Source organism: Bos grunniens, chromosome 21, assembly GCF_055505025.1.
Source record: "Bos grunniens cultivar Pamir isolate PY7600 chromosome 21, Bosgru_T2T1.0, whole genome shotgun sequence".
In the NCBI taxonomy this organism is placed as follows: domain Eukaryota; kingdom Metazoa; phylum Chordata; class Mammalia; order Artiodactyla; family Bovidae; genus Bos; species Bos grunniens.
Window position 1 is genome coordinate 46,123,543 of NC_141185.1, and position 19,694 is coordinate 46,143,236.

Consider the following 19,694-nt stretch of genomic DNA (forward strand, 5'->3'; position numbering starts at 1 on the left):
TGCTCAGTCAAGTTCGAGTCTTTGTGACCCTGTGGACTGTAGCCTACCAGGCTCCTCTGTGCATGGGATTCTCCAGGCAAGAATACTGGAGTGGGCTACCATTTCCTACTCCAGAGGAACTTCCCTACTTAAAAATGGAACCCAAGTCTCTTATATCTCCTGCATTGGCAGGCAAGTTCTTTATGACTAACGCCACGGGAAGCCTGCTACAATAGATACGATATTTGAAAACATTGTGCTAAGTGAAAGAAGTCAGTCACAAAAAGGCCACGTATTATTACTATATGATTGTCTTTATATAAAGTGTCCAGTGTAAGCAAATCTAAGGAGACAGAAAGTTGGTTGGCACTTGCGTAGGGCGAGGGTGAGTTGGGTTGGTGGCAGGTCTGGGGACTGTTAATGGATATGGGGTTTCTTTGGAGAACTGGTGTCAAAAATGTTCTAAACTTAGATTGTGGTGATGGTTTCACAATTCTGTGAATATGCTGAAACCACAAAACTATATTTTAAATGAGTGAATTTTATGGCATGTGAATTTTACAGCATATCAATAAGATATTTTAGAAAATAAAAATATGCAAAGCCTGGGCCTGATTTTCTCATGATACTAAAGACAGTTCTTTAAAATTCATCTCTAAAGAGAGCTTAATAAGCTCAAAAAACAGAATAAGTAGGCAGTAAACAGGTTTAGTAAAGATAAATACTTTGAGGTAAAATACTCATTTACATACATACCTGTTCTGGCATATTAAATATAACTTTAATACTCAAGACTGGCACTGTCCCAAGAACAGAGCTCAAAAATATTCCCATTTCTCCAAAGGTGGTAAGATCTCTTGCTTGGAGTATTTCTCCGTCTGAATATTCTCAAAACTGGCTCAGAAGTGTTTCTGAAAGTTGCCTTTCTCTGCTAGTGAAGAGAATGAACTGGCTTCATCTACAAAGGAATTAGTTAGCATTTCTTAACATCTTAATATAGATGTAGCTTTATTTTCTTGATTTGTACAAGTGTTTTCTTAATTTTATTCCAAAGATATAGTCCTGAAATCAAGCTGACTTTGCAGTAATAAATCATTCTTTTTAATATCTGTATTAAGTGCCACCCTCCAAAAGGCTACATCATTAAAAACTGAGGACACTCAGTAACATGTTAATCTCTTTGCTGTGGAATTTAATTACAGAATATCCATCTTACATATTGCCTCAAGGTGATTAGAGCCTGAATTTCCAGTCCTTTTGCAAGCTTGGCCTCAGTATTATATCAAGCACACAGCTCCAGATTTCCCTAAAATTTCAAAAATGGAAATAATAAGAGGGTTATTGCAAAAGGGATTTTATTGAATCAAAACCTCAACATGAAATATATTGACTGGCAATAAACTGGAGAAGGCAAGATGCCATAAACTGAAAACCTCCATTATTGATTATAAAAATTGTTTTGTTTTTTTTTTTTTTTGGTCCTCTAAATGCTGTCTGATGACCATATACAGTAAGTTCCTTTCATACAAACAAGGTCCATCCTAAGAGTGTTTTGTAAGTCCAACAAAGTTACCCTAGGTACGCAACTAACACAATTGACTACACTGTACCAGCTACATCACTGCTATTTTATGCTTGCTTCTGGACATCCTGGGCTTGAAATAAAGATGCTGTACTGCTCTACTTGCACACAGCATGATCACTTGTAGAGGATGCACACATGTGACGATGTACGCCAGACATGTGAACTAACTTATTGATTGGACATGTGAACACACATTCTGATCTCTGAAAGTTTGCAACTTGAAGGTTTATATTTAGGGGACTCACTGTATAGAGATGTATAAATATAAGCATGAGCATAATGACTCATCAAAGGAAATGGATGCTGAGTAAAGTGTGCATACACTATAAAATACAACTCGAAGCATAAGTTTGATGTATTTATAACCAAGGCAGCCATGCTAAATGCTCATTACATGTTTACCTAACAATACTTTGTGGTCTTCTTAGAATTTGAGACCTCTTGGGATAATTAGCATGACCCTGTCTCTTTCAAAAGAAGCCTGGACTGATACTTCTCAAGGCAGGCCTTTCAGCTAGAAGCAGTTAGGAGCATTCATCATCTTTCTAGTCATTTCTTTTAAAAATAACTAATATGGATCAAAATATGTAAAGGTACTATTATAGACTTGAGTTGTGAAGATTTGGGGATAAAAGAGCATCTTGGTTTCTGATCCTCTTTTTTTTCTTCCTGGTATGTAATTTTATTTATTCTTACGACAACACAACTTCATTCTTCAGATTAAGCAGCAGAGGATAAGGGGATTTCCAATATATGTCTTTGTTAAGCCAGCTAACAAATGCCAAAGCATGTTTGTATCTTTCTTTAAGATTTCATGTAAGCGATATCATAGGATATTTCTCTTTCATCTATTTGACTATGCATAGCATCTCTTCCTTGACTCTTGTCTGCAACCCCAGTCATTTAAGCCTGAAGAGGAGAAAGAAGGCAGCAGTGGCAGCAGGAAAAGAGGCTGTTATCCTCTGCCTTTCTCAGTGTGGGAGCGTTTATACATCTCCTGGGGTCTTTACCCAGCACTAGCTGTCCTACTATAGGAATGCAGAGGGTCCTTGAGAGCTCTGAGGATTGAAGGGCTGTGAGTGCAGTTCTCATGAGCTGTGGATTGCACATCACAGTGTAAGCCTGCAGCACATTCACCAGGTGTTGGACCTTAATTTGAAAAAATAGCACTGAAACCTGTACAGTGCCACATGTAGAATGGATGACAAATGTGGGTTTGATACGTGAAGCAGGGCACCCAGGGCACTCTGGGACAGCCTGGAGGGATGGGGTGGGGAGGAGGTGGGGGGCGGTGATTCAGGATGGGGGGCACATATTTACTTACGGCTGATTCATGTTGATATATGGCAAAAACCATCACAAGATTGTAATTATCCTCCAATTTAAATAAATAAATAATTAATTAAAAAATAACAACTTAAAAAACATATCCATAAATCAACACATTGTCTGAATTGTTGATTTTCAAAAACCCCTTTTCTGCCAATTACTTTTAAGAGGCATAGGCACTAAGGAGAAGCAAGTTTATCCCCCATAAAAATGATGACTTCTGAAGAACAACACTGGCCTCTGCTTCACTGTGAATTCATCACAGTGGCCTTGTTAATCCGAAGTGTCAGCAGTGTTGGGATCCACAAACCGTCAAAAGGTGGCTTCATCAGAGTGCTTCCCTTAGCTTTATTGACCACCCATTTCTGAATCAAGTCATGCAGTTGATGTCAGGGCACCTGCTTTTGACCTCCTGTGTATGCAGCAAGGGTTTGTGACCCAGAGAGTGGGAAACCTTTTGAAATAATTGGAATAAAGATATTTTATGAGAAGTGGAGGAGAGGAGTAGTTTGGGTAATTCATATGCACTTGAAAACTGGTTTTGCACCTTGTATTCTCACATCTTCATCACTAAAGATCTTGGACACCATTGAAGTTAATAGAATGGACTCAGAATCAAAAACCAAAACCTCAAGGACTTCCCTGGTGGTCTGGTGGTTAAGACTCAGCATTACCAATGCAGGGACCATGGGTTCAGTCCCTGGTTGGGGAACTAAGGTCCCATATGCTGTATGGCATGGCCTAAAAATAAATGAAAACAAAAGAACAACAAAATGTCATGAAAAAAAAAATTAAAGGAGGCAGAAAATGCAGTAGATACTTGCATGTGTGTGTGCTAAGTCACTTCAGTTGTGTCCAACTCTGTGACCCTATGCTCATCTGTCCATCAGATTCTCCAGACAAGAATACTGGAGTGGGTTGCCATGCTCTCCTCTCGGGGATCTTCCCAACCCAAGGATCAGATGGAACGCAAGTCTCTTTTATCTCCTGCATTGGCAAGCGGGTTCTTTACCACTAACACCACATGGGAAGCCCAAGTAGATAATTAAATAAACATTAAAAACAATGAAAACCAAATGAAGAAATGGTTCAAAAGATAGATGTCATGTTGGTCTTCCCTTCCCCCTAGATCGCCTTTCCAGATTCTGACCCCCACCCCCCTCCCCGCCACCGCCGCAGCCATAACTCTGCAACCAGATGGAGCTTGGCAAGCTGTGATGCAGAAGGTCAGCTCAGTGGTAAAACAATCACTGCCCCAACACAGCCGCCGAATCCATCGGACACTACTTGAATTTAATCAAGTCCCTTCAGGCTCAATTTCCATCTAGAAACTTGGTGTTTTGTATGCCTTCTTCTTTGTAGTGATGGATTTTGCCCAACTTTATATCATGTTTTGATATTACCTGAATGCTCATGATTTTTTCCTCCTTTAATTTCAAGGTCTAATTCATCCAGTGTAGGGCCCTCTTACCATCTCTAGTTTCCCCATCTCATTTTTACTGACAACTCGCTTTATAGCATTCAGTTTTATATCTTCATTGGAACTAGGAAATGAATTTAATCTCACACTTTCCAAAAATCTATTGCAGTCACGGAGATCAGGGCCAAAGTGGTTGGGGTTTTGTGTGCCTGAGAGTAGCCAGAATTATTCTTTGACCGCTAATGACTCCTGCAGATCAAGGAGCCTGTGTCCAGTCTTTGAATTTTCCCAGAAAAGTTCCCAGCCTGCCTGTCAGGGATAATCAGGGGTGTCTCCTAATGCCTGTTACACAGTCTGTCCAGGGCACTTGAATTCCTGCAGCTATTCCAGTGGCAGAGAGAAATCAGCAAAAAAAAAAAAACAAAACTGCCAAAGCACAGCAGCATGTGGGTTGCAGCCTCTTAAAACCAGATCATTTTGTTGCTTTTTATTAGATTGAATGGAGTTGTAGTTCTGTTGTGTCCTTTGTTCGAGATGGTTAAAGAACCACAGGATACCAGTGAGTCAAGTATAGATTTCAGAGAAGAGGATCTGGGAGATTGTCTGCTCTGACTCCTCATTTTAGAAATAGGCCATAAAAAGCCAAGGCAGTGAGTTAGGAGTAGAGCTGGAGCCAGAAGTGCAGGTGAATCAGCTCCACTAAGTATGGGAACATTTATAAAATGAAAAAAAAAAAAAAAAAAAAGGAAAGGGAAAGAAAGAAATCATTTAAATAAAGTAGTGTTATTTTGGTTAAACCATCAGCAGTGTTGTTTTAGAGATCCGAAAGAACTAGTATTCATTTAAAAGCCAATGGGAGGGACGTCCTTGATGATCCAGTGGTTGAGATTCTGTGTTTCCACTGCAGGGAGCATGGGTTCCGTCCCTGGTCGTGGAACTAAGATACTGCATGCCTTGTGACGGGGAAAAAATAAATAAATTTTGAAAAAAAAGCCACTGTGACTAAAGAGGTGACACATGAGAGAGATCTTTGTACTGATATCATAGTTCTGTGTTTTGGTTGTAGTGATGTGTGACAAAATCGCACAGGACTATAGGCACACATTGTACTGATGTCTGTTTCCTAGTTTTTATATTGTATTATCATTGGATAAGATGTAACCATTCCATTGGGTAAAACTGAAAGGTATACAGGACCTCTTCACTACTTTTGCAACTTCCTGTGAATCTATAATTATTTCAAAATAAAAAAATCTCAAAGCAAATCCAAATTTTATTGTAGTTTAGTAAAGTCTAGGCGTATGATCTGAAGGGGTGAGAAAATTAGTAACATACCTTTAAGTAATAACTACATCATGAAAAAATATAGAGAGAAGTTTTCTTCTTGCCTTTATGACTTCAAAGAGTTGAGTAGACCTTACTGGAGCTAGCAATCTTGTTTGCTCCTTTTTATAGACAGCTAAAAAGATCCCCTGGAGGAGGGCATGGCAACCAACTTCAGTATTCTTGCCTGGAGAATCCCATGGACAGAGGAGCCTGGTGGACTGCAGTCCATAGAGCTGCACAGAGTCAGACACTACTAAAGCAACTTAGCATGCACACACAAAAAGCTTCTATATTTATTTCACCAATTTGAATCAGTGTTTGTAAACCAAGTGGATATACTGATGTTGTGTTGATATCAGATGCAATTACATGTACTAAAATTAAAATATCTGTTGAAATGAAATGCTTTTAAGATACTTTCATTAAAACTTTATTTTTAAATTTTAGTTATTGAATCAAAAACACTTCAAGGAAGCAAAGGAGAGCACAGCTTTAACAGCCCTGGAGTTTTTGTTGTAGAAAACACAACAGTGGAATTTCAGAAGGGCTCAGAGAGGCAAACCTTTAAGATTCCAGGACCTCTGATGGCTGATTTCATCTTCAAGGTAGGACGAGTCTCTTCATAAAATGTCATGCATCAGGGGCCCAGCATATCTTGAATTTGAAAAAGAACAAGTTTGTTTGGTTGGCAGCGAGGGCATGTGTCATTAATATTTTCACCTTGACAGTCAGTTCTTAAAAATCATTCAACTCTCTCAAGGTTCGGTTCCTCAACCCTAATAGTTAAGAAACAAACTTCATTTTTATAGGGAATGATTGTTCTGAATTTGTAGTCTCTGGTTGCTGTGTTCAGTTTAAAACCTCTTGATGGAGTTCAGTGAGAATGGTCCGTGGTTAAATGCTCCATGTCTTAAACCATGACTCTTCTGTTGCTCTCCTTGCAAAGCAGAGCAGAAAAGACAGAGGCCCCTCCCTTACCTTCCTTTCCTGTTTCCTCAGTAATGTCTCATCATGAGCACTTGTCTGGACCCCTGTCACGAGGTCCCCTCACAAGAACTCTTCTTTCCTGTGACCAGGGCTCTGTGTCCCCTCTCTTGGGTAAATCGGGGGCATCTTCTTTCACTCAGAGGACGTGAAATGCAGTGGCCAATGTATTTCCAAGGTGACACAATCTGAAATTCTTCTGATACAACCAAAAATACCTAAGACATGCAGAAAGGGGTGTTCCAGTGGATGGTTTTGTCCTATCTATCCCTTTTGGGAAACTCATTCAAAATGGAAAGGGAAGAAAGACAAGAGCTCCAATTGCCAGGAATATATTTATCTGTGAGAAGACCCAGTGCCTTCTAAAGAACTGTTCTATGTTAAATTGTCAAAGTTTCATCAAAGCATTGGTTGTACCAGCAGAGAAAAATGTTTGGAGTTGGAGGAGAGTTGCAAACTGCTGTCCTGTTTGCAAAGTCAGCCTCCAGTGTGACCAGCCAAGTGTCAGTCTGGGTGGATTTGTTGTTTTGAAACTTTGGGTTTTAAATTGTCAACCTTTAAAAAAAATCAAGAGATTTTAACATTATAATACCAGTGTTCTTTTTTCCCCTGCTTCACTTTAAAAATGGGAAGGTCTGACCACCAGCTTGCGTTCCACCGTGGTGATAATTGGCTGCAGCTGGGTAACAGCTGCCTTCTCAGGGCACAAGTCCTCACTTGCCATGGTCCACACTGGGCCCTTGTGTGATCCTGACGTTGAAGGTATAGACATATAATAGACGTTTAAGTTGCCACTCCTGGACATCACTTGCCATTTCTAGACATTGAAGTGACTTTTGTGTCAGACCCTTGAAGCGTCAACCCAACGTCGTTCCTTGACAGCAGCGTTGGGAAAGTCTTCTGGGGAAGCCCTAACTGTCATCTCTCTTTCCTTCTATTCTCTCTCACCCATTGTTGTTCATAAATTCTGGACTTGGGTTGCTTCTCTTAAGGTTTTCCCATTAGATGCTAAAGTAGTAAAACCCACACACACAAACACAAACATACCCTCTTAAAAAATTCTCTTTTCATTCCTACTCAGAAGATCTATATTCCTCTAAAGTCAATTTAGAGACCTCTGACCAAGTAGGAAACATTAGTACAGTGATGGGATGAGAAAAATAGCCACAAAGGTTAAAATTTTACGGTACTGTTTGGTGAAGGTATTAACATGGAAAATGTGTGTTTATTGACCTCATGCATAAACACACATACACACCTAAACTATTTACTTTGAGTGTGTCTGTATACACACACATGTACATATATGAAAATGTGTATGTCTGTGTGTATATACATTTTTTTAAGATTTGAGAGGATATATTCCAAACTGAAAACACTGAGGAAATAGTGGCTATTTTAGAGGGTATCAGTGTTTGGGGGAGTGATTTTAGTTTTACTTATAATATTCTAAAATTTAATACTTAGAAATACAGTCATATGTTATATGTGTAGTTAAAATTGGGCTTCCCCTGGTCGCCTAAGTGTTTAAAAAAAAAAAAAATCCACCTGCCAATGCAGGAGACATGGGTTCGATCCCTGGGTTGGGAAGATCTCCTGGAGAAGGAAATGGCAACCCTTTCCAGTATTCTTGCCTGGGAAATCCCATGGACAGAGGGGCCTGGAGAGCATGGGATCACAAAAATGTCAGACACAACTTAGCAATGGAAAAACAACACTCAAAAATTACTTTACACCTTTATGTCCAAATTATGTATTCACCTCTTAATAGAATGCATTTTAGCAGCATGTTGCCACTGTTTGAACTTGTACTCAGTCTTCTATTTTCCTGTCTCTTGAGTTCTAGTTTTCTCAGATTTAATAAACAATTCTGGGTTTTAACTTCAATTTCTGGAAAGCTTTTGATCTCTCTTGACTACAGAGGTTTTTTAAAAAAAATATATTATTCATCAAAAAGGGTGTTACACACAACTGTCTGACTCATGCATAAATAAAGCCTCACTTCCATGCCAAAACCATTTTCTTTCATGAATGTGGTATACTTAGTGGGACAGAATTTGGCAAATCAGAGATGCTGTGATGAAGCAAGAATAATTCTGATGGTTTTCCCTGACTTACAAGGTTGTCCAAATTCTGTGGGTTTCTAGGAAATATCCTTTTCCATGGGTTACTTTTTTTTTTTTTGGTCAGAGCACTGTAGTACTACCCAGCCTGTGTTGTTATTAAGATTGGAAACTTCTGTTTCCATTCATCTCTCCTTGGCCTATGAGGCAATCAAGTAATGGCTCTCCTTTGAGTTGGAGGTTAAGAATGTGTGTGAGGTCCCTGATGATGATCAACCTTGTATTTCATTGTGTCTCTTTCCATTCCAATCAACTAAGAACAACAGCTGATCTTTAAAAAAAATAGGAAGAACTGGCTTCAACTGAGAGAATGTGAAAACCAGCCTACCCCACAGTTCAGTTCAGTTCACATCAGTTGCTCGATCACGTCTGAATCTTTGCGACCACATGGACTGCTGCACACCAGGCTTCCCTGTCCGTCACCAACTCCCCAGAGTCTGCTCAAACTCATGTCCATCGAGTCGATGATGCCATCCAACCACCTCAGCTTCTGTCATCCCGTTCTCCTCCTGCCTTCAGTCTTTCCCAGCATCAGGATCTTTTCCAATGAGTCCATTCTTTGCATCAGTGGCCAACGTATTGGAGTTTCAGCTTCAGCATCAAGTCCTTCCAGTGAATATTCAGGACTGATTTCCTTTAGGATTGACTGGTTTGATCCTGCAGTCCAAGGGGCTCTCAAGAGTCTTCTCCAACACCACAGTTCAAAAGCATCAATTCTTCAGCACTCAGCTTTCTTCATGGTCCAGCTCTCACATCCATACATGCATAATGGATAAATCATGGATGCATGGACCTTTCTTGGCAAAGTAATGTCTCTGCTTTTTATATGCTGTCTAGGTTGGTCATAGCTTTTCTTCCAAGGAGCAATCATCTTTTAATTTCATGGCTGCAGTTACCATCTGCAGTGATTTTAGAGCTGAAGGAAAAGTTTGTCACTGTTTCCACTGTTTCTCCATCTATTTGCCATGAAGTGAAGGGACTAGATGCCATGATCTTAGTTTTTTGAATGTTGAGTTTTAAGCCAACTTTTTCACTCTCCTCTTTCACTTTCATCAAGAAACTCTTCAGTTCCTCTTCACTTTCTGCCATAAGGGTGATGTCATCTTCATATCTGAGGTTATTGATATTTCTCCTGGCAATCTTGATTCCAGCTTGTGCTTCATCCAGCCCAGCATTTTGCATGATGTACTTTGCATGTAAGTTGAATAAACAGGGTGACAATATACAGGCTTGATGTACCCCTTTCCCAATTGGGAACCAGTCTGTTGTTCCATGTCTGGTTCTAACTGTTGCTTCTTGACCTGCATGCAGATTTCTCAGGAGGCAGGTAAGGTGGTCTGGTAGTCCCATCTCTTTCAGAATTTTCCACAGTTTGTTGTGATCCACACAGTCAAAGACTTTGGTGTAGTCAATAAAGCAGATGTTTTCTGGAACTCTGTTGCTTTTTTCCTATGATCCAACGGATGTTGGCAATTTGATCTCTGATTCTTCTGCCTTTTCTAATCCAGCTTGAACATCTGGAAGTTCTTGGTCCACATACTGGTTCTCCAAGCCTGGCTTGGAGAATTTTGAGCATTACTTTGCTAGCATGTGAAATGAGTGCAATTGTGTGGTAGTTTGAACATTCTTTGGCATTGCCTTTCTTTGGGATTAGAATGAAAACTGACCTTTTCCAGTCCTGTGGCCACTGCTGAGTTTTCCAAATTTGCTGGCATATTGAGTGTAGCACTTTCACTGCATCATCTTTTTGGATTTGAAAGAGCTTAGCTAGAATTCCATCACCTCCATCACCTCTACCCCACAGAGTGCTGTTAATAATTTTGCTCAGTCCTGGGTGCACTGAAATACAAAGGCACACTTTGCATACAGTTCCTAGATTAGGCCTCATTTCCTGACGTCTCCACTATCTCCAGGAGATAGTGAAGGACAGGGAAGCCTGTTGCACTGCTTCCACGGGGTCACAAAGTGTCGGACTCACTTTAGCAACTGAACAACAGCAACAACAACATGGACTTTTAATAAATGGAAGGTTGAAAACAACTATATTCTGATGTGATGAGTAAAATATGAAGGCATCCATGGCCTGCTGGATTCTTTTGTGGCTATTGTGCCGATTCTGAAATCTGGCAACTCACTGCACCAATTAGATGGAATTTCTTTTTTACTACTTTTTCAGAAGCTGTATTTTCTTGATTGGACCTTTCTTGAAAAAGTGCACTTTTTCTTCTTCCCAGTGGATTTCTCACTAAGCATCCTTATTTTCCTGAATGATCTATCTCTAGTGGATGACTCTTGTCACTCTGTTACTGAGTCACAGTATTTTGCATGTGAGCCCCTGAGATATTCTTATTTTGCTTCTGCAATATGTGTATGTGGCCACCATGTAGCAGTAGAGAGTCTCAAGCCTGTAGTTGATGCTGTGTACTTTATTGGTTGGACCCTGAGGCGCTATCCTTTCAGTAAGAATTTACTGAGTATCTGTAAGGAGATGTTTGTGAATATCTGCTTTCAGTATATGTGTATGAGAATAATCTAGTTTCCATGGTTAACTATTTTAATAAAGATTGCTGGTGGCTTTTCCCCTCTTTAAAAAGTATGTGCCTCTTCAAGGAAAAAAAAAGTTTTCCTCATAGTCTGAAATCTTCCTTTTTATGTTAGTTGTCTATCTTTTTTTTTCTATTTGGATATTTTGTATTTCTGTAGAAAAATATTTTCTCATTTCTTTTTTTTAAATGTTTTTTATTGTGGTAAAATGAAAAATGTTTTTATTTCACCATATTTCACTGTACAGCTCAGTGGCACTAAGTACATTCGTGTTGGTTTTCAGCTGGGCAAGCCTTTGGCTCTGGTTTCCTCCAACCACAGCTCTGGATACTGTGTATGTTTTCTACTTACAAGGTCTGTCTTTTCTTTCTGGGGAGCTATGGCAGCTCATCTAACTTACCCAAGGATGAGAGGGTTTGATGTTTTCCTCTCTCTCAAAGAGAAGATTTTAGCCTTGCAGTGTGGTGCAGATGGTGGCTAAATCCCCATGTCCACATGTATTTCAAAACACAGCAGAACAGTTTTCAGAGTCAGTGCATGCATTCACTTCCTGAACCTAAAGTAACAAAGCACAGTAAACTGGGTGGCTTAAACAATAGCTGTTTATTGATCTCACAGTTTTGGAGGCTAGAAGTCCAAAATCAAGATGTGGGCAGGACTGGTTCCTTGAAAGGGACATGAAAGAGAATATGTTTATGCCTCTCTCCTCACTTCTTGAATCCTCAGCTTTTCTACCTTTTCTTTACATCACTTCGCTTCTGTGCATGTCCACATCTGTGCCCAAATGTCTCACTTTATATAATGTGAGACAGGCTGGGACCTGGAACCTTTCAGTGCAATGATTGCAAGCCTCTCATGTGACAAAATACAAATAAATTATATGGGGCTAAAAATAACTGTGCATGCACAGTTGGGGCAGATTCTGGACAAAAGATCCAAAGAGACCGAAAAGCCCAACTGCCGCTTTTGAAGAGCCTGGAGCAAAACTGGGTGTCAGGAGCAAAACTGGGTGTCAGGAACAAAGGCAGAGTACTGAGCATGCCCCCTGCACACATCACTACCTAAGGGGTGGACAAACCACCTAAGTCACCCCTCCAGTCTGACCCCCTGGACACACCCCTACCCTCACCCCATTTAAAGGATTGCGTCTTGCCCCCTCAGGGAGCTGGGGAATCTGTTGTTTGTTCTCTCTCCCACTGCTGCAGAAGGAGCTGCAATAAAGACTTGCCTAAATTTTTTATATTGCCTCTGATCAATTTCTATTGATCAAGGAGGCCAAGAACCCTGGTCGGTAACATAAGGACACCAGTCACACTGGGTTGGGCCCATCCTAATGACCTCATCTTGGCTTTACTAGACCTGCAAAAACCCTATTTCCAAATAAGATCATTTCTGAGATTCTGTGAGTTTGAACTTCAACGTAACTTTTTGTGGGGGATACAGTTCAGTGTCTAACAGAAAATAAAAGTTACCTATCTCATCACTCCTCTTGGTCAGAATTCCATCTCATTTTAAGTGTGTGCCGTGAATCACAGAGGTAGAAACGTTTGCAATTTATTATTTTCTTGAAAAGTGTCCAGTTCATCTAATTTTTCTAATTTAACTTTTGAAATGTAATCATAGCCTTCCTTTATCACTAAACAAAACAGCAACAAAAAACAAACTCACCTGTACCTATGTCTTTTTCATTCCTAAACATGTTCTCTGGTTCCTTGTCTAATTTTTGTTTGTTCAAACCATTCAAAGGCTTGTCTCTGAGGTATCTAAGAACTAGATTTTAGTCTTATTAACTCTCAGAGTTTATAAAGAATTCTATTCATGTAAATTTTAGTTTTTGTTTCTTTTCTCTTTACATGGGTTTTATCTTGGTATTATATTTTTAATTTCTAGAGTTAAATTCTTAATTCATTTTCAACTTTTGTTCTCCATTAAATGTATTTATGGCTACCAGTCCCCATACAGAAGTTCTTAATTTTGTTGTGCTATAGGTTGTTAATTTTAAACTTTATGTGTAAGCTATTTGTATCCTGGCTAGAAAATCTTCGCTTTATTCTGGATCATAAAAATATTATTGTATATTTTTGTCTAGAAACATTACTATTTTACCTTTCACACTGAGAGCTATATACTAGAATTGATACTTGTATATGAAGTAGAATCAGTATCTTTTTCCCCATGACTATCCAGATGAGCCAAAACCATTAGGTGGAAAAGACAATCCTTTCCCCATCTATCTTAAATTCCAAACTATATATGTGTGGCCCTATTTTTACACTCTCTTCTGAACTATTCATCTATATGCAGCAATACCATTGTGATTTAATTACTGTAACATTAGAACAAGTCAATATCTGGCAGTGTAATTTCTTCAGCTTTGTTCTTGAAGACTATCTTTGATATTCTTGCCTTCTTCCCTTTCCATGTCAACTTTGAAATATGCTTCTAAACTTTTATTCTGCTGATTTTGATTTGAATTGCTTTGAAATCTGTAGGTCAATTTGGAGAAAATTCACCTTCCAATATTGTCTTCCAGTCCATAAATATGGTATATTCATCCATTTATTTAGTTCTTTTGAAATTCTTCTCAATAATGGTTATAATTTTCAGTGTGTGTGTTTTGCATATCTTTTATTAATTTCCAAATATTTGATTATTATTTTGATGCTATTGTAAATGTTTTAAATTTTTTTCTGTTTTCTGCTGGAGAATGAAAATCTAATTGGTTTTTATATACTGACATTATATTCTCACTGCATTCACATGTTAATACTAATAGTTTGTGAATTCTTTTGGATTATGTACATACACAATTATGACACCCACAAATAATGAGTTTGGTTTCTTCTTTTCCAATTGTTGTATACTTTAAAGAAATTTTCTTGGATTGTTGTTATTGTTCACTCACTAAGTCATGTCCTAGTCTTTGAGACCCCATGACTGCATGCAGCATGCCAGGCTTCCCTGTCCTTCCCTATTTCCTGGAGTTTGCTGAGATTCATGTTCACTGAGTCAGTGATGCTATCTAACCATCTTATCCTCTGCCAACCTCTTTTCCTCTTACCCTCAGTTTTTCCCAGCATCAGGTTCTTTTCCAAAGATTTGGCTCTTTGCATCAGGTGGCAAGTATTGGAGCTTTCTTGCATTACTTAGGACATTTGTACAATGTGCAATAGAAGTAGTGATTATGTTTTTTTCTTTCTTTCCTTTTAATATAGTGAACTACATTGATTTGGGGATGTTAAACTGATCTTACCGTCCTGTAATAAACTATAAAATACATTGAGAAATACTTCCTCTATTCTGTAACAGTTTGTGCAAGTTTGCTGTTATCTAATTAGTCAGATGTTTGATTTCCTTATGTGTCAGTTTTGTTTCAAGGAACCTGTCTATTTCAACTAGCTTTTTGAAAGTTATTGACATAGTTTTTTTTTTTTTATATAGTATTGTCTTATTTCTTCCATTATGTAGAGAATCTGTGGTGAGTCTCATTCCTAACATTGATTATTTGTCCCTACTCTTTTTTTTTAATCATTCATGTTGGAGGGCTTTCAATTTTATTAAACTTTTCAGAGAAACACTGTTTGGGTTTATAAGCCACTAATATGCAATTTAATCCTCATATCATTAATGTCTGCTTTTGTCTTTATTATTACCATCTCTGTACTTTCTCTGGATCCAATATGCTTTTCTTTTTCTAATTTTTTAAATGGATGGTTAGATCAGTGATTTTTCATCCAATTTTTCCATAACATACAATTTTAACTCTATAAATTTCCCTCAAAGCATGCCTTAAAGTTCATTCCACAAAGCTTAATATGAAATCTTTCCCTTCATCATTCAGTTAAATTGTATTATAATTTTCATAGTGATATATTATTTGACTTATAGTATATTTACAAGTGTAGTGTCCAAATATGTCAGAATTTTCAAGAAATCACATCATTTTATACCTTAATTCTACTGTAGTCAGAGAAGATTATATCATTTCAATGTTTCGAAATTTGTGAAAACAATTTGTGGCAAATTTTGGAAGAGTATGCTAGGTAGTCTTCTGTTGTTGGGCACAGTGTTCTACATATATCATTTAGGTCATGTTTATTAATGGTTTTATTCAAAAGTATAGCCTTACTGAATTTTATCTCTGTATTCTGTTGCCACAAGAGACCTGATAAAACTACCACTGTGACTGTGGAGGTGTCTGTATTGTTTCTATTCTTGTCAACTTGTGAATTACATATTTTGAAGCTTGGTGGTTAGGTACGCTAACTTTTAGAATCATTAGCTCTTGTAGTGACTTGACCTCTTTGTCATTGTGAAACTCTTTCTTGAAGATACCTCTCCACTGTCTTCTGGCTTCCATTTATTCTGTTGAGACATCAGCTGTCAGACTTATTTTTGTCCCTTAGAAGGTAATGTATCTTATTTGTCTATTTTCAACCATTTTCTCTTGGTTTTTCATCAATTTGACTATGATGTAATTAGTAACTTTCTTCTGCTTGAGCTTCATGGTGCTTCGTGAATCTAAAAAACTCTTAACTTCTTAGACTCCTTAGAAGTCTTTTTTGACTCTGTAACCTCATCCCATCCCTGTAACTCTCCCTTCTTCCACACACATCTCCTGTCCAGAATTTTTCATTTGATAATTTTACAACTTTTTTACTGTTTTATAAGTAAGTACATCAAACTTTTTTTTCAGTCCGTTCTTATTTATGTTTACTAATAAGCTTTACTGATCATTTCATCATTACTGCTTCCTGCATCTCATTACTTTCTTATGCATTTATATTAGTTCTTTTTCAGTATACCCTTAAGTAGTTTCTTTTTCTAGTCTTTGAGTGGTCAAGTTTCTGTCATTTTGTCTCTGAGGAAAACTTTAGTTCACCAATTACTGATTGTTAATTTGATCTTAGATTGTTCATAAGTTGACAACTGATCATTGATTGGTAGTGAATAATTTGGTTGTAGAATTCTAGATTAAAAACTATTGTCCCTCATCGTCTTAAAGGTGTTCGTTTTCTTGTATCCATTATTGCCTATGAGAAATCTGATGCCATTCTGATTCTCACTCCTTTGTAGGGAATCGTCTTTTTTCTGATGACTTTTAGAATTTCTCTTTGTCTTTGTTGTTGCATTTTTTTATGATGTCTGCTCAGAACTTTATGAATATTTTAGACTGAGTACTTCTGTCTTTCCCACATTGCACAGCTCATGGGCTCTTAGTTCCCGGACCTGGGATCAAACCTGCACCCCTCACAGTGGAAGCACAGAGTCTTAACCACTAGACTACCAGGGAAGTCCCTCTGTTCTTTCTCTTTAACTCCATGTAATACTGGCATTTCTGGTTCTGTTCCCCATAAGCTTAATCTTTGTTTTCCCTCTACTTTTCTCTTTGTGTTGCATTCCAGGACTTTTCCTCAATTCACTCATTTGTTCAATCAGTAGAGAAGAAAAGAAAGAAGAAGGGAGAGGACTTGCTGAAATAAAATAATCTGAGAGTAAACTTATCTTTGTCTGTAACTGCCTTCTTACGCTCAGCGATGCACCTTCTCTCTGTTAACTAGACGCAGCAAGGCTCATATGCAAACACTGTGGATTTGTGTACGTTTTGAGTTTCTGTAATTGTGCTTTCAGAAGGCTCTGCTAAAAGATGCTTAGGGATGTTGTTATTAAAAATGTAAGATTCCTAAAATGTTCCATGTTGTAAGCAAACCCAGATTACATCTCAGTTCCTGTTCTCATAGAAATTAAAATCATATGTATCAGGAAGAAAAAATGTTAAACTAAAAACTCTGAAAAAAAAATTGGTACAGATGAACTTATTTGCAAAGAAGGAATACATGAACGTAGAGAACAAACTTATAGATACCAAGCAGGGAAGAGGAGGTGGGATGAATTGGAAGACTGGGATTGACATATATACACTGCTAAGTCACTTCAGTCGTGTCCAACTCTGTGTGACCCCATAGACGGCAGCCCACGAGGCTCCTGGAGTGGGTTGCCATTTCCTTCTCCAACATATATACACTACTATGTATAAAATAGATAACAAATAGGAACTTACTATATATAGCACAGGGAAAATGCTCTGTGATGACCTAAATGGGAAAGAAATCCAAAACAGGGGGTGTAAGTATACAAATGGCTGATTTACTTTGCTGTACAGTAGAAACTAATGGCATTATAAAGCAACTATATGCCAATAAATTTTAAGTCTGCCTACATTTTTGTGAACTCATTCACAAGCATGGAATTACCTGGGAAAATGACTCCAGGGAGAATGGTTGAAGATCTTCTGAAATTCCGTTTATGACAAATTTAATTGACATGCTATCACATCTTAACATTCTGGGAATCTTCGTGTACGAGAGTGTGTTGTGATAGACACGTTTATCTACCTAGGTGAATTGTATTCACCTCATGTTGAAAGATGTGGAAGGAGCTGTTTCGTTGCATGCAGATATGTTATCACAGTTCTCTCTGTCCAGACCAGGTACACTGTGGCTAAGGACAGTGTGGTCCAGTTCTTCTTCTACCAGCCGATCAGCCATCAGTGGAGACAAACTGACTTCTTTCCCTGCACTGTGACATGTGGAGGAGGTGAGGCGCAGGCTTTGTTCCTAAATATTTAGAGCTCAAAGTTAAAAATGACATGTTTGTGTTTTTGAAGCTGACTTTAAAGTTAGTGTGCTAATTAGAGACGTGTAATCATGCAGCATCTTACTCCACAGCCTGGGACCCAGTGGGGTTAATGAACATGCATCTGCCTTATTCTTGAAAACAGGTGAAAACTGGATTTAGAGAACACCCTTTCCTTTGATCAAAGAACTGGAAACATGTTTGCATGTCTCTCATGGACCCCAAAATAAGAGCAAAGAGATAGGGAGGCTTTCAAATTCTATGTCTTTTAAAATTCTAATCCTAAAGAATTCTTTTTGATTCTAATTATCCATGAGAAAAACAACAAATATCTCTTTAGTTTTAATTTATTTTCTAGCTTTCACACACAGTTAAATATGTGTTTTCATTTGGACACCAAAGTTAAAAGAGATGCTTTCCATTCTGGGAGGGACATGTACAGTGGGACTCAGCTTAGTTCAGTTGGCTCAGTTCTTGGGAGTAGAATAGGTTTTCTCGTATCTGGATGCCCAAGGAAAGCCACAATCAGCCCTGCTGGTCAGGATTCCAACCTTCATGGGAATCGCCTGGCTGTGAGTCCATCACCAAAGATGGCGTTGTCTGTGAGGACAGAAGGAACATGTTAGGCTCCTTTTGGAGTTTCCCCCAACATCCTGCCATTTTCTGTATACAGGCAGAATTTTAGTACATTTGTTCTTAATTTTTTTTAATTTAAATTTATTTATTTTAATTAGAGGCTAATTACTTTACAATATTGTATTGGTTTTGCCATACATCAACATGAATCCACCATGGGTGTACTCGTGTTCCCAATCCTGAACCCCCCCAAAGCAGTCTGTCTTATTTCTTTCTCTTTTAGTTATCTGTGTACTGTGACAAAATTAAGGAGGAAAATTAATTGTCTCTCCCCCCAAATTATAAACACCTGTATGCTCTTTGTCTCCTTCTAGAAATATGTTTCCATTTAGAACAAAGAAATTTTTCTTCGACTCGAAGAGCTATAATTTCATTCTGTTATTATTTTGGGGAAAATACACATACATAAAACCCACAAGGAAAGCATTACCAAAATCTAATTATATTAGTAATTGAATCTACATGATTTATGTAAATGGCATTTCAGAGTTTGGGATAATGAGGAAGACTAGTATGCTGGTCTCCAAGTACTTGGGTGGACTTCCCTGGTCTTGCCTGCAGTCATCTGTGTGGGACACGTGAGGTTAGTTCAGGGAAAGTACCCGGACTGGCATTGCCATCTGATGTTGCAGACTTTCTGGCAGATATTGGCGCCCAAGTCATTTTTTATTGACGCCATTTGGATTTTCGTTCCTGTGGTTTTTGACCTTGCTTTTTATAATGCATACCAGTCTGTCCTTTTACACTCAGCTTACATTTAAGCCACAACTTGTAGGAAGCTGTCTAGTGTTTTATAAAATCAGATTGCTCTCAGCCATTGGGCCTTTAAATGTATTTTTGGAACTTTATACCAGTTGACTAAGGCTGAGAACTTACTTTTGGACTTTTTTTTTTCTTCTGAAGAGCTCATTCTGGTTTTGAAAAATTACCTTTTTAAAAAACTTAACATGACACTTACATAGTGACAGAAACCTTGGAATCAGATCTTTCAGGAAATAGAAACATCATTTTGTGAGTTGTTTTTTGAATTTACAGCTCTCATAGATATGGAATGTTCACTTTCCTCAGAGACTGTACAAACTGAATAGAATCAGGAATAAATCTTCATTCCTTCTTCTTTGAAGGCTTATGA

General features: G+C 38.2%; 1 protein-coding gene across 13 annotated transcripts in view; it reads left to right on the forward strand.

Moving 5' to 3' along the window:
- Positions 1-19,694, forward strand: part of ADAMTSL3 (ADAMTS like 3) — a 376,400-nt gene that overhangs the window by 193,080 nt on the left and 163,626 nt on the right. For all 13 annotated transcript variants that reach the window (XR_015149981.1, XR_015149982.1, XR_015149986.1 and 10 more), the window contains exons 9-10: positions 6,087-6,244; positions 17,776-17,887. Coding sequence is in view for 4 of the 13 variants with exons in the window: in XM_086364278.1 (XP_086220404.1) it covers positions 6,087-6,244; positions 17,776-17,887 (270 nt within the window). In the remaining 9 variants the exon portion in view is untranslated. The remainder of the gene's footprint in view (positions 1-6,086; positions 6,245-17,775; positions 17,888-19,694) is intronic.